General features: G+C 35.2%; 1 protein-coding gene across 2 annotated transcripts in view; it reads right to left on the minus strand.

The window, feature by feature from the left end:
• Positions 1-12695, minus strand: part of LAMA2 (laminin subunit alpha 2) — a 591238-nt gene that overhangs the window by 45685 nt on the left and 532858 nt on the right. For both annotated transcript variants that reach the window (XM_067702129.1, XM_067702128.1), the window contains exons 49-51: positions 8330-8492; positions 7507-7651; positions 1061-1199 (exon numbers count right to left, since the gene is read on the minus strand). In XM_067702129.1, the coding sequence (XP_067558230.1) occupies positions 1061-1199; positions 7507-7651; positions 8330-8492 (447 nt within the window). The remainder of the gene's footprint in view (positions 1-1060; positions 1200-7506; positions 7652-8329; positions 8493-12695) is intronic.

Consider the following 12695-nt stretch of genomic DNA (forward strand, 5'->3'; position numbering starts at 1 on the left):
TATCTGCACCATTAAAGCTTATCAACTTATACCCTGATAGACTGGTAACTGGACAGGTGCCTGGTTTACGAGTTTAGATACAGAGAGGAGCAAACCTCTGTCTGAATACTCACTATCATAAAATGAGACTGAATTTCCACTGCTCATTTGAGAAATATGAAAATAATTGACCACCGTACTTTTCAGTTATTCTGAGACACTTCCTATCGTAATGTGTCTTTTTAGAGTAGAAACACCTAGACAGGACTTTTGCAACCATCAAAAGGTAACAAACTAAACAAAACAAAAATTAAAAACATGGTGGTCTGTATTTATAGTAAACTCTTACGGGTTAGCCACATCAATTCATCCCATTCTAATTAGATTTAATTAACATTTATTGAGCACCAAATACTCTATAACTTGTATTTATTATAGGTTGTTTTATAACAAGAAGGAAACTAATTAAATACCACATGAAATATTTTCTGACACTTTTTAGTTACTTCTATTAATTTTTTGAACTAGTTAAACTACGAGCTAAATATATCTCCCTATCTGCTCTCTAAAAAACATACGTGAAATTTTAAAAAATGTTGACATGGGCACGAGAATAACTAATACCACTTTAGCATCAGGCATATGGAAAAGTTCCAAAATTATTATCATTGCTTGTGCTTAGCCATAAAATAGGTTATACTCACAGTGTCCTGGAACACTGACTAATTTTCAGAACACTAAGCAATGTCAGTGCACCGTTATCTCCAGTGAATGTGCAAGGAGAAAGGCAATTACATTCAACTCCAGTTTCTACCTTTAATAACTTTTATAATTCTTTTCATCCAGTGACTGTAAGGGAAACAGTAATTCCCATACATCTCTTCAACAAAGATATCAAATTAATCTTTAGTTTTTAAATCCTGGTGGTGTTATTGTAACATGCAACATGAATTTTTAGATTAGGCCTTTCTGCAACTAAAGGTTATGACATTCCTGTTGTAATTAAACTTCAGAACTCTAGTGAGCATAGTGGCCATTTAATTAAAACTTAATCCTTAGCTCTAAATATACACCAAATTACCTCAAATTTCTCAGTGTTGGCAGACCACCAAAATATATTTTGTCATCTGCTTTCAAGTCAAGACCGAAGTTGTTTCCAGGAGATGAAGTTGCTATGTTCTCCTCCTGGTTAGTATCTATATCTACAATTGATATGTTGGCTGCAAAGGAAAGAGGAAGTTTCACTTTTTATTTGCACAATACCAACCACATCTATATCATCACTGTTCCTTCAAGATAAATTTACTTTAATTCTCAAATTAACATTGACTTTCTCAAGCACATATACTATATGCAGCTATTTAATAATTGCAGAAACGACAATAACATCAATAAATACGTTGTTAAACGATCCACAAAGAAAGCACGAAAATAACAGCCTGAACACCAGTGAAGGTAAACTAATCAAGTTAAAAGAAAGAAGTGTAGATGGACAGCAGAGAAACAGTTGACATAGTTTTCCATAATATAGATAGGTAGTTAGAAAATAGGGTAATATAATTAACTAATGCTAAGATAAATATCTAATTAGAAATTAGATTATTCATTAGAAATATACAGAATTTGTGGTTCCTTCTGTAAATTTCAGTATCCACAGAAGTACTGGGGTTTAAGTTCATCCACAGAGTGATGTTGACAAGATGGCTGTGCATGGAAGTGAAGAGATGGGAATGTTTGTTTTGCAAGATAATGGGATCCACGTCCATCGTAAATTACATTTTAGTTGGGGGATGCTGCGTGTTTTGAGAGAGGTACCGTCTTCATGCCTTACTGCTTTTCTCTCAGGTGTCTAAAGGTTCTTCCAGTAGGATAAGGATAAGAATTCAGAAACAGAAAGGAAAAAGGAAAAAAGAGAGGCTCTTCTCTGTTTAAACTGCTTTGTTCAGAGAGCAGATGGGAACACTTTATCTCATTGATTTTACCCTCTTCATTCTTAAGAGTCAAGCTAGGCTCCTTCTGAATTATGTGCTTTCTCACCATAACATTTGCCTAGGCCCAGCCTTTAGCTGCTAAATATATTTTGGATCCTTGATGCATACTGAGGCATTCGTTCATTAACATGACAAATTTGGCCTCTAAATCTTTGCCTGATATAAGATCTGGATTAGCAAGGGTCTAAAGATGGCCACTTGAACCAATGGATTATAAGGGCATTTCTAAATGTTTATTCTTTGGAACACTAGTTTCTTGGATGTTCCTGGGTCAAATAAATATGACAATCACTGGGTTAAGCAAAATTAAACATATGTCTTAATTTTATAGCTGCCCATATCTTTCAACATGCTAATATGTAATGGGACGCTCCAAAAGAGGGACACAGAGCACCAAGTATTTCCCAAGTTTGTTTGACCCTGGAACATTATTATTTTCTCTCAACTCATCATCTTTTAGAAGAGCGTTCTTTGAAAAATAAAAGAACTATCAAACCTGAAAATTCCATTGTAATCTGTAGTCCTTCCATTTCAAAAGAAGTATTTTCAATGAAACCAAACATAATTGCCTTATAAAAAACGTCCAAAATAAAATACCTAAACCTATTAACACCTCAAATCCTCAAAGCAGAATTTTGTAAAAATAAACAAACAAAAAATACCTCAAAAATAAGTTCCCAATTAAAAAAATATTCAGCAAGTTAAGATTTAAAAAATTAATTACTTTCTAGCACATATTAATTTCATACACACATATCTTTTTGACCAGACTGGTGGCTGAAATAAAAAATTTTTCATACATATTCTTTCCTATCCAGATCAGCAAAGAAGTTTTCATATAGGGCTGTTGACTGGAACATGAAAATAGCCTTTTTTTCTACAGACCTGGTATGTATTTTAATGGTGTCTGTGAAAATGAGATTCTCTCTCTATCACAGGCAAGCCAGAGACTGGAGGTAGCTTTCCTTCTTATCCCTGAGTGAATATATGCATTTTTAGAAATCATTCTAAGAAAAACTGATTAAAAAGCAGAAACACAATTGAACTGAAACTCACTGGCCCAAGTGTTAGCTTTGATAGAGAGACAGAGGATGGCATATTTTTACTGATTTAAAGGAAGCACTCTACCCTATCCTTTATGAGTGATAGCAATGAAGTGGGTTCTGCTATGGAATGCTAATACTTGCTTTTATTTCTTGCCCTATTTCTTTCCCTTATAGAATAGCCATTAACATAAAATTTTAGAGTTGATGAGTTCAGACATCATTTATGGGTAAGCAGGGAAATAAGGGTTTTATTAAATACTAGACACAGAGTAGGGGCTTAACAAGTATTTTATAATCAATGCTATAAAGGAGTTGTTATAAAGGAATTGTTTTTACTTTGGTAATTCTTTTCTTCTCTCTCTTAGTCCACTGAAAATCTAAATGATCAATCTTGCATCCATATCAATGCACTTGAGGGGATAGGAAGCACTTCTATTAGTGACTGTGGTTCCACTAACTGTCTCTCAGGGAAGGTGGGGAATCCCTCCTGAAGGAGTGGATTTGAATTTCAAGGGACAGTGGCTTTTACAAACTAGCTGAGAATAAAGCAACTAATCTGGTATCTGAAAAGGAGCAATGGCCTTACTTGAGTTCCTGTCCCACTATTCCATGGATTCTGATCTTGCTAAAATCCAGTGCCCTCCCTACAACCAAACCCAATGGGGTCCTTTGATCCTTATCTTAATCCATATCTATGCAGTATGTGAGGTTAAAATTTCCATCCTTCTAGAATTTTCTTCTTTGACTTCCATAATGCCAACTTCTCCAAGCTTCTCTTGCCTTTCCAACATCATTCTCAGTCTCCTTCCCCAGGACCTATTTCTCTGAACACTTCTGAAACGCTGATGTTCCCTAATGTGCTTTCATTTGGCCACTTGTCAGGTTTCAGCTCTCGGGGTAGCTCAAGTTTATATTTACTTACCATATGTTGACAACTCAGAAATATATATGCCTGGACCTGATTTTTGCCTAAAAATCCACATTCAACAGGTGAGTCACTATATACATCCCCAGTTGATATTCCAAATTAAAATGGTTCTCTTTTTCCTCCCAGATCTGTATTATTTATTTTATTTGGTGGCACTAAGACTCCCACCCAACCTCCTAAATTAGAGTCATCCTTTCTCCTCACCATTCCACATCTTACCAATCAACAGCCCTACTAATTTCATCTCCTAAATAACTCTAATAGCTGTCCTTCTTAAAATTTTTTAAATTTATTTTTTCTAATCTTCAATTTTTATTTTATTTTTGGCCACGCTGCACGGCTTGAAAGATCTCAGTTCCCCGACCAGGGATCGAACCCAGCCACGACAGTGAAAGCCTGGAATCCTAACCACTAGGTCACCAGGGAACTCCCTCTGTCCTTTTTTTAAAAAAACACTTTTATCGAAGTAAAATTGACATAGTATAATTTGCCCATATTTAAAAATGTACAATTTGACAAGTTTTGAGATCTCTATACATCCATGAAATGATCACAGTCAAGAAATGAACATATCCATCACCCCAAAAGTTTCCTTTTGTCATCCTTCCTTCCAGTCCCTCCCTACAAAACCCAGTCAACAAATATCCTCTATCGGTTTCCTGTGACCATATGTTAGTTTATGTTTTCTATATAATTTCACATAAATGTACTTTTTTGTCTGCCTTCTTTTACTCAGAAAACTTATTTTGTTATTAATCCATTTTGTGTGCAAATTAATAGTTCATTTTTTTTTAACCACTAAATACTATTCCATTGTGTGCATGTACAACAATTTGTATATCCATTCATCTGCTGATGGATGTTTATTTTTTGTTGTTTTGAGTATCACAAATAAAGGTGCTATGAACCTTCTGGTACAAGTCTCTGTATGGATATATGCTTTCACATATCTTAGGTGAATACTTAGGAGTGGGTTGGTTGTTTCATGTGACAGGTCTATATTAAACTTTTGAAGAAACTGCCAACCTGTTTTCCAGTGTGGCTCTACCAATTTACATCCTCGTCAGCAGTGTATAAGAATTCCACTTACTTGACATCCTTGCCAGCCCTGGGTATGTTCAGTCTTTTTAATTTTAGACATTCTAGTAACCGTATAGTGGTATCACATGTGGATTCATTTTGCATTTCCTTACTGTCAAGTCCCACTGCAACTCTTATTTCAAGCCATCATTCATCTGTCTGAACTACTATTGTACCTAATTGGTCACCCTGCTTCCAGTTTAACCTGAAAATTTCCATTTCTTATTTCTCCTTTCTCTGATTATTTCCTTATAGCTCCCTTTGTGGGCTCTTCCTTTACTATACTGCTTCAATATTACTGTTTGCTCAAGGGCTTTGGATCACCTTATTCTAGATATGACTGTTTTGTTTTTCTCATCTCTATTAAGGTACAATGATTTAAAACATGAGGATGCTTTGTAGCTATCCATCTCTGCCCCAGAACTCTGCTAATCCTCAGATACACGTAACTAATTGCCTGTCAATTACACAGCTTCTCTAGGTTGCTAAGGATACTAAGAGTACCTTTAATACAGCACATCCAAAATAGAACTCAGCATCTTTTCTAAAAAACTATGCTGCATTTTTCCTGTATCCAATAGCTTGGTAAATGGCACTGACATATTCTTTGTTATTTTAAGGAAAAAAAAAAGGAATCATTTTTGATCTCCTTTTTTAAAAAATCTTACTCTCTGCACTGAGTATATCATAAAGCTCCTCAATTTTAAAATGCTTAATATCTTTCAACTCCATTCTTTCCTATCCATTCTCATGGTTCCCTTCTCCTTGCTCCTCCCCTCGTTTTCCTGCAGACTGCAGGAGCATCTGAAATTGTCACCATCTACCCTCCAGTCTGCTGCTAAAGAAACTTTACTAAAACACAAATCTGATGGTGTCACATTCTTGATTAAAACTCTTAGTAGTTCCCTATCGATTTCAGGAAGAGTTAAACTCATTAGTTTAGCTCATATGGCCCTTTATAAACTGACTCTGTATTCTCTCCAGCTTCATCTGATAATTTTCTGCCAACATTCATCCTGTTAGCCTATGGATTGACTTGTAGTTCCTAAAGCATTTCCCAAAGTGTGTTCAGCCAATGCTACTATGGCATGGAAAGATTCTGGTGATCAAAGAAGTCTGGGAAGTGTTGGATCAAACAAAGTTAAACATTCTTCTTAACTACTGTGCCGAGCCTCTAACACGCAAATGTAACTTACTCGGGAACAATGTATACAGACAACAGTATTCCAATTTATTTTATGAGTGCAAAACCAGTTTTTGTCCAAACTGAGGAGTTTCTCCAGGGTTTCCTGTTCCAAGGAAAAGCAGTTGGAACAAGATGTATAATGATGTATTATGCTCACTGAGCCCTTGAGGCTTTCATACAATGTTCACCTCTCTGAATTGTCCAAAGGTGCTTTTCACCCAGAGTACTCCTCAGCCCCTGCTCATGCCTCAGGGTGCTTCCTTGGGGGCTGACCTCTGGGTTTGACTTTGACGTTTCTCTCTTCTGAGATTCCTAGCCTGCTCTGCAGATCTCTACATGGCAATTAGATTTCTACTCTCTAACCGTTGACTCACTTGTCCATCTCCCCCATTAGACTGCAAGTTCCATAAAGACAAGGACTTACAGACTTCACTTAGTTCTTGCAGAGTATTTACTTGGTTCTTGGCAGATATATGTTAAGTGCAGGAATGAAAGACGGTGCAAAGTTATACCTAAATTTTCATGAAATGTCACACTGGCATGTTCAAAATGAATGAAGTCTAATTATATAAACAGAAGAATCTAAGTTTCATTTGCAGATATTGGTAATGCCATAGTACATAGAATTAGCAGAATTATACTAAGATAAAAATAGCAGTCCGCAAAGACCTAATAGGCTCGGATTTCTGTCTTGGTTGTGAGATCTTAGGTATATATGTCTGGGACCACATATAAGTTGGAGTCTACACTTTCCTTTCTGTAAACCAGAACAAAATACCTGCTTCAAGAGCAAATGAAATAATGTTTGTGAAAGTGTTTTGAAAATGTCCTGGAATCATAAAAATGTTACATTATTATTAATTATTAACTTGCACACACACAAATTTTTGGCATTTTCAAAAAATAAAGAACTGGTAGCTGTGCTCTATCCCCGCTACAAATTCTACCTGGGGGCCACTCTAAAGGAAACATCTTGGCAAAATGGGAAGAAAAGGAAAGCACACAAGATTTTCAAATCTACTACAGGATATAATTTTACAAGCTGTAAGACAGTTTTATGCTTTCAAATTAAGCTCTCAGTTTCAAAAGAAAATGACAGAGAACCATTTGGCTCTTCAATCAGTCATGTCTAACCCAAACCACCTATAAGCTAAGCCAAAGAAATGACTGTATCAATTTTTCACAGAATTTGTGAGTACCTAAGATAACAGACAGGGTCTTCCTCGTGATTAGGTACGTGGGAGCTTTGGATAGCATGATTAAGGCTCTGAGTGCATTATTACTATAGAAACTCACCTTGTTTTTGAGTTCTTGACAAGGTGAATGATTTCCATTTCCCATCATTATGGTTTTGATTGCTGACAATGGAAGCCATTCCTGAACCCAGATCATAGCTGACTTTTATGTGCCCATCAGTGAGCTCTACACTCATGAAATCTTTCTATTAATAGAGTAAAAACACACCAGTGATTAGATACACAGAGAAATATATGAGTATTCATTTTCTTTGTGGAGTTTATAATAGGGCTTTATGGCTAAATTACTGACTGTGTTGATCTGTAATTGAAATCCATTTTTGGATACAGAATTGGTGTTACTATTTTGTGAATGTTTGTGGGTGTGATATTATGGTGCAAATGGTCACAACGAAATTACTAGGATGTGTCCTTTTATGACAGGAGTAAAATTGGGTTCCTTTGAAAACATATTAAGCAAACTAAAGAGTACATTTCCTGAAAGAATTTACTAAGAAATATTGACCTGGAAAAAATAATGAGGCTCTTTAGAACAACCTTTTGACTTAGGTCTCTAGAAGAAGACTAAGGAATAGTTTTTCTGCTGCATGTTTCCATACCGGAGGAATCTTTACTGGGTGCTTCTCTTAAAGGATTATAAGGGAGTTATACTGAAAATAAATAAAAATTAAATTGTATCTGTAATTAAAGTTACTGATGGAAATACATAAACACTATGCACCACTCTTGGGTATTACATAGCCATCCCAGACTCCTTTGAACAATAACTGATAATTCAACAAAAGTGATAACTGCATTGGAACCTTACAGAAAAGAAGCAAGCATATTTTCAGTCATGAAAGATCAGCTGTGCAAATCTTTACCAGGTCTCGTGTGGCAAGGTACATCAGGAGAGCATTTGAAGAAAATGTCCTGAACTTGAACATGACAGTAGAGATGTTGGGGTACCAACGAATGGGGCGGCTGACTAATGCATAGCCTTCTCCATCAAACTGAATAGTCCCCTCACTATCTTCTACCTGCGGACTGAAGAGAGACATTTCACGTGAATCAGACGACGTCTACTTGGTCCATCAGTATTCAATATATCACACTGTCTTCTGAGACTGGACTGTAGGCTGTTGTAGGGCAGGAACCATCCCAGATACATCTTCCATCCTTCCCCTTCTCTCCAGCTCTACTGCCACCATCAGACCAAGTAACCACCATCTCTCACCTGACTTTATTAGGTGTTCAATAACTAGGTCACTGATGTTTTAACTACTTTTGCTGAAGTGCTTGGTGGCTAGTTATGTTAGTGTTTAAGTGTATTTTAGTGGTGTGAACTAGTGGGATTTTGGAATGGGCTGAGAATGCATTATTACATTTCCCAAATACATAACATAATAGGGAGTAGGGGTTGGCTGAAGAGTGAAGGTGGTTGAAAGGTACTAACTTAAAGTTGTAAGAAAAAAAAAGCCGTACCAGGATATAGGCTTCTATTCTCTGAACTCTTGCTATGCAGTAGGATTTTCTGGGACAGATTAGATTCAGATAATGAAGGGTTCCTCTAACTACGTGTGTTTGTTGATCTGTCTTCTTCACCAGGATGTAAGCTCTATGAAACCAAGTAGAGATTATGGGCCAGGCTCCATGCCAGGCACAAACTCAGAATCTAGTGTGGTACTTGGCTAATAGCAGAATCTGGTAGATATTTGTGGAATGAAAGGGATATTAGTAAAGCAAATTGCCTCACAGAGAATATATGTTCAATCAATATTGGTTGAATAATTAATGAATATCTAAAATAAGTCTTGTAAATATAACATTTAAAAAGATTTTTTTCAAATGAAAACTTATCATCTATCTATCTTATCTAATTGATGTTAAAAGAGTAAGTTTTGATTGTGGAGATATTTTTAAACTTTAAATATCTGCGTATTAGCTTATATTTGAATCTGTGAAATTGGAGTGTTGTATTAACTTGAGAAGAGAGGAGATATGAGAAATATTATAGTAATCTCATAAAATAACAAGAGGTTAGAATAGTATTTGCATGCAATCTTGGCTAATGAGAAAAATAATAGGGTATAAACATTAATGGCCTTGAGGAGGAGGAACTGTTACTCATTTTAGACAAGTTGGCTTTCTCTCTGTTTCTGGAAAAGGAGAAATAAAACTCTGAAGACAAAAGGAAGGGAAGAGTCTTAACTATGCGTTTCACAGTCAGGTTTTTGTAAATTTAAGATACATCTAAATAGGTATAAGATCAGATGATGCCATATATTTTTTTTTCTAATGTACCCTTAAAAGATGCTTTTTCAATATTCATGAAACATGTTCACTGAGAGGTTGAGGGACTAAATCAGCCTATTAACAATATAATTTATGTGAATAAATCAGCTGAATAATTTTGGCCTTCCTTCATCATTATAACAAATCCATCAAAATCTAGAGCACCACATTTGAGATAAGAAAATGTAATGTAGCATCTACTAAGGAGAAGTTCCATGAGGTTCTCAAATCCTAGGATTTTGCATGATATACTGCCATGCTACCAGTGACAATAGGGTGCGAGAGTCACCACTGACACTTTCCCGAGTGCTTTGGCCCAGTGCAGTGTTACTCACAAATTGAAGAGAAAAAAATACAAAACTTCGTATATAATGTCAGGAGAGGCACTGGAATAAAAAAATATATATCACATTTTATTTTCCTTGTACGGAAACCCTGGGATATTTGTATCCTGGTGTTCTCATGCCCTTAATCTATTAATTTCCTCAACACACAATCGAAAAATTAGCAGAGTAGATGGCAGGTACCCTGGAGTCTGACGTGGAATTTCAGAAGTCACTTTAACACCTCAGGTTTCAGTGTCTCCACTCTGAGACGAAAGGGTTAGATCTACTCCAACTCTATTAGAGCTTCTACTCAAGCAGCAGGCAAATCTTCGAGCAAGAGTTTTGAACAAGAATAGCAAAACATACAGATGAAAATCAGCCTACTTCATTTAATTCATTAGCTAAAACCGGTAAATCTGGCTTCAAATTGTTGACTTGGAGGTGGGGGAAAAATGAATCTTTCCAGGTATAGACTCAATATTTCAACATCTAACATTATGCTAGAGTTTTCCTATTCATTTTCAATACATTTACCAGGAAGAGTGACAATTCTTTTCTAATTAATAAATGCTAAGCTTCTTAACTTGCCTTTTGTTTCTCTTTTGAACCTGGATTTCTGGTCAAGTTAGGAAAGATTAATTATGCTATTTGGAACAGCCATGCTCTTCCATGTAAAGCTTGTTAACCATAGAACTAGATGAATATTGAAGTTTAGTATATTAATATTTCATCATTGTTTCAGTGTTCAGCTAAATACATTTTACTAGTAGCAGTTTTTTCCCTATTTTTTAAGAAAAATAAGATACACTTTTTTTACAGCCCTGACAGATATTCCTTTCTAAAACATTACAAAAATTATATCCTTTCTACTGACTACTGAATAAGTGCAAATTTCTAAAACTCACATTCCAAGATTTTCTACAAAATGTTCCTAGTCTGTGTCTTGTAGCCTTGTCTATTTCATCTCCCCCATTTTACCATTTCTGCTCTTAAAGTGCAACCATTAATTTTATGTTAAAATGTGTTATATGTTCTCCTGAAAAGAAAACAAACACCAGGAGTTCTAAAACATTTTTCCTAAAATTACCAAGGCTTATGGAAAAATAGGGCTAGGGCAAGCCACTCAAAATTTATGTGACTTTGTAATCAGAGCACTCACAAAAGCAGTAACATTCTTGATCAAAATAGTAGTATAATTCAAAAACGTATATTAGGAATTTTTAAAATAAGGAATTATTTCAGTAAATGTAGAACTTTAGCCTATTATAATTATATTAATTCATATAATACTTTATATAATGAAGGCCCAAGATCTTTGCAGAATTGATAATTAGTGATGCTACAGTCTTAACACATAATATACACTGCTGAAAGGACATTTAAATACTTTAGACGTTTGTTTGATAATAAGCTTTGGAAAATCCTACTTAGAAATTTACCAAAGAAATGTTTACGGAAAAGTTGGTGTTGATTTGTGAGTAGTAGAATATTAATGTAGAGCTCATTGTCCTTGTATTGAAAGAATTTTACATACAACATTCTATATTAGATTTTATTGAAGATTATTAACAAAACCACTTTAAACTATGAATGGATCAGGCTTTCAAACTGTCCTCAATGCCATACTGAAAAGTCCATGATGACAAAAAAAAAGTAGAAAGATGAAAGTTAAAACTTTTGGAGAGGGAATATTTTTGGGCTACTTTCTTCTATAAAACTCTAGAGATGTTGAGAAGAAAATGTGAAGTATACTCTGCTACATTAATGGAGAATTTAGGTCCTAACAATGTACATGTTCCCTTTATACTGGAAATAAAAAATATAAACTCCTTAGCACCTAATGATGTTAGAGTTACTATGTATATATATTAAGCTTCCAGGTATTTAATTTAAATTTTATAGCTTTAACTAAGTATAATTAAAATTGTTGTAGGCTCAGATGATCAGTGGGCTTTAAGTTTTTTATGCAGAGAAATCCTCTATTTCTTCTTAATTGTTTTACATCCTCTATTCAGGTTTATATAAGAATATTTATATATCCTTTATATGCTTTTTAAATATCTTTGAATTCCAACATTCTAACCTCTATCTTATAATTGGTGATGTTTATTATGAAACTTTCTCCTGGTTTATCTTGACCTCTGCTTCTTAAGCAGAATCTTCAAGTCCCATGGGTTTCCACTTGAAAAGCACATACATGATGCTGTGTGTCATTTGAAAAATCCTGTGGGAGATAAAACCTGCAGTATCGTTCTGTATTTTGTTGTAAACACAAGCAGAGTGAATCCAGGCTCTGAGAGGCCTGAAGCTTAATCAGTTTAGGGAGACCTTTCCTTAAGTAAAAATAAATGATGACTACAGAATAGCCACAGACACGCAACACCTCCTGAACATGAAGGTAAGCTGGAGTGGAAGGAGATAGTAGTCTTAACTGATCGAGGCTAAAATGTCTTACCTTTGCAACTTTTACAAAAACACATGACCATGTCAAAGTACTAGGATACTTCCCAAATCCTTGGAAAGTGCCTGCACAAGTGAGGGAGGGGACTTAAAGTTTCTTAGCTTCCTGGTAAATCCACCTCTGAACACAATCACTTCAAACTTGTTGTATATCATCGACATGATAATA

This window comes from Pseudorca crassidens, chromosome 13, assembly GCF_039906515.1.
Source record: "Pseudorca crassidens isolate mPseCra1 chromosome 13, mPseCra1.hap1, whole genome shotgun sequence".
Classification (NCBI taxonomy): domain Eukaryota; kingdom Metazoa; phylum Chordata; class Mammalia; order Artiodactyla; family Delphinidae; genus Pseudorca; species Pseudorca crassidens.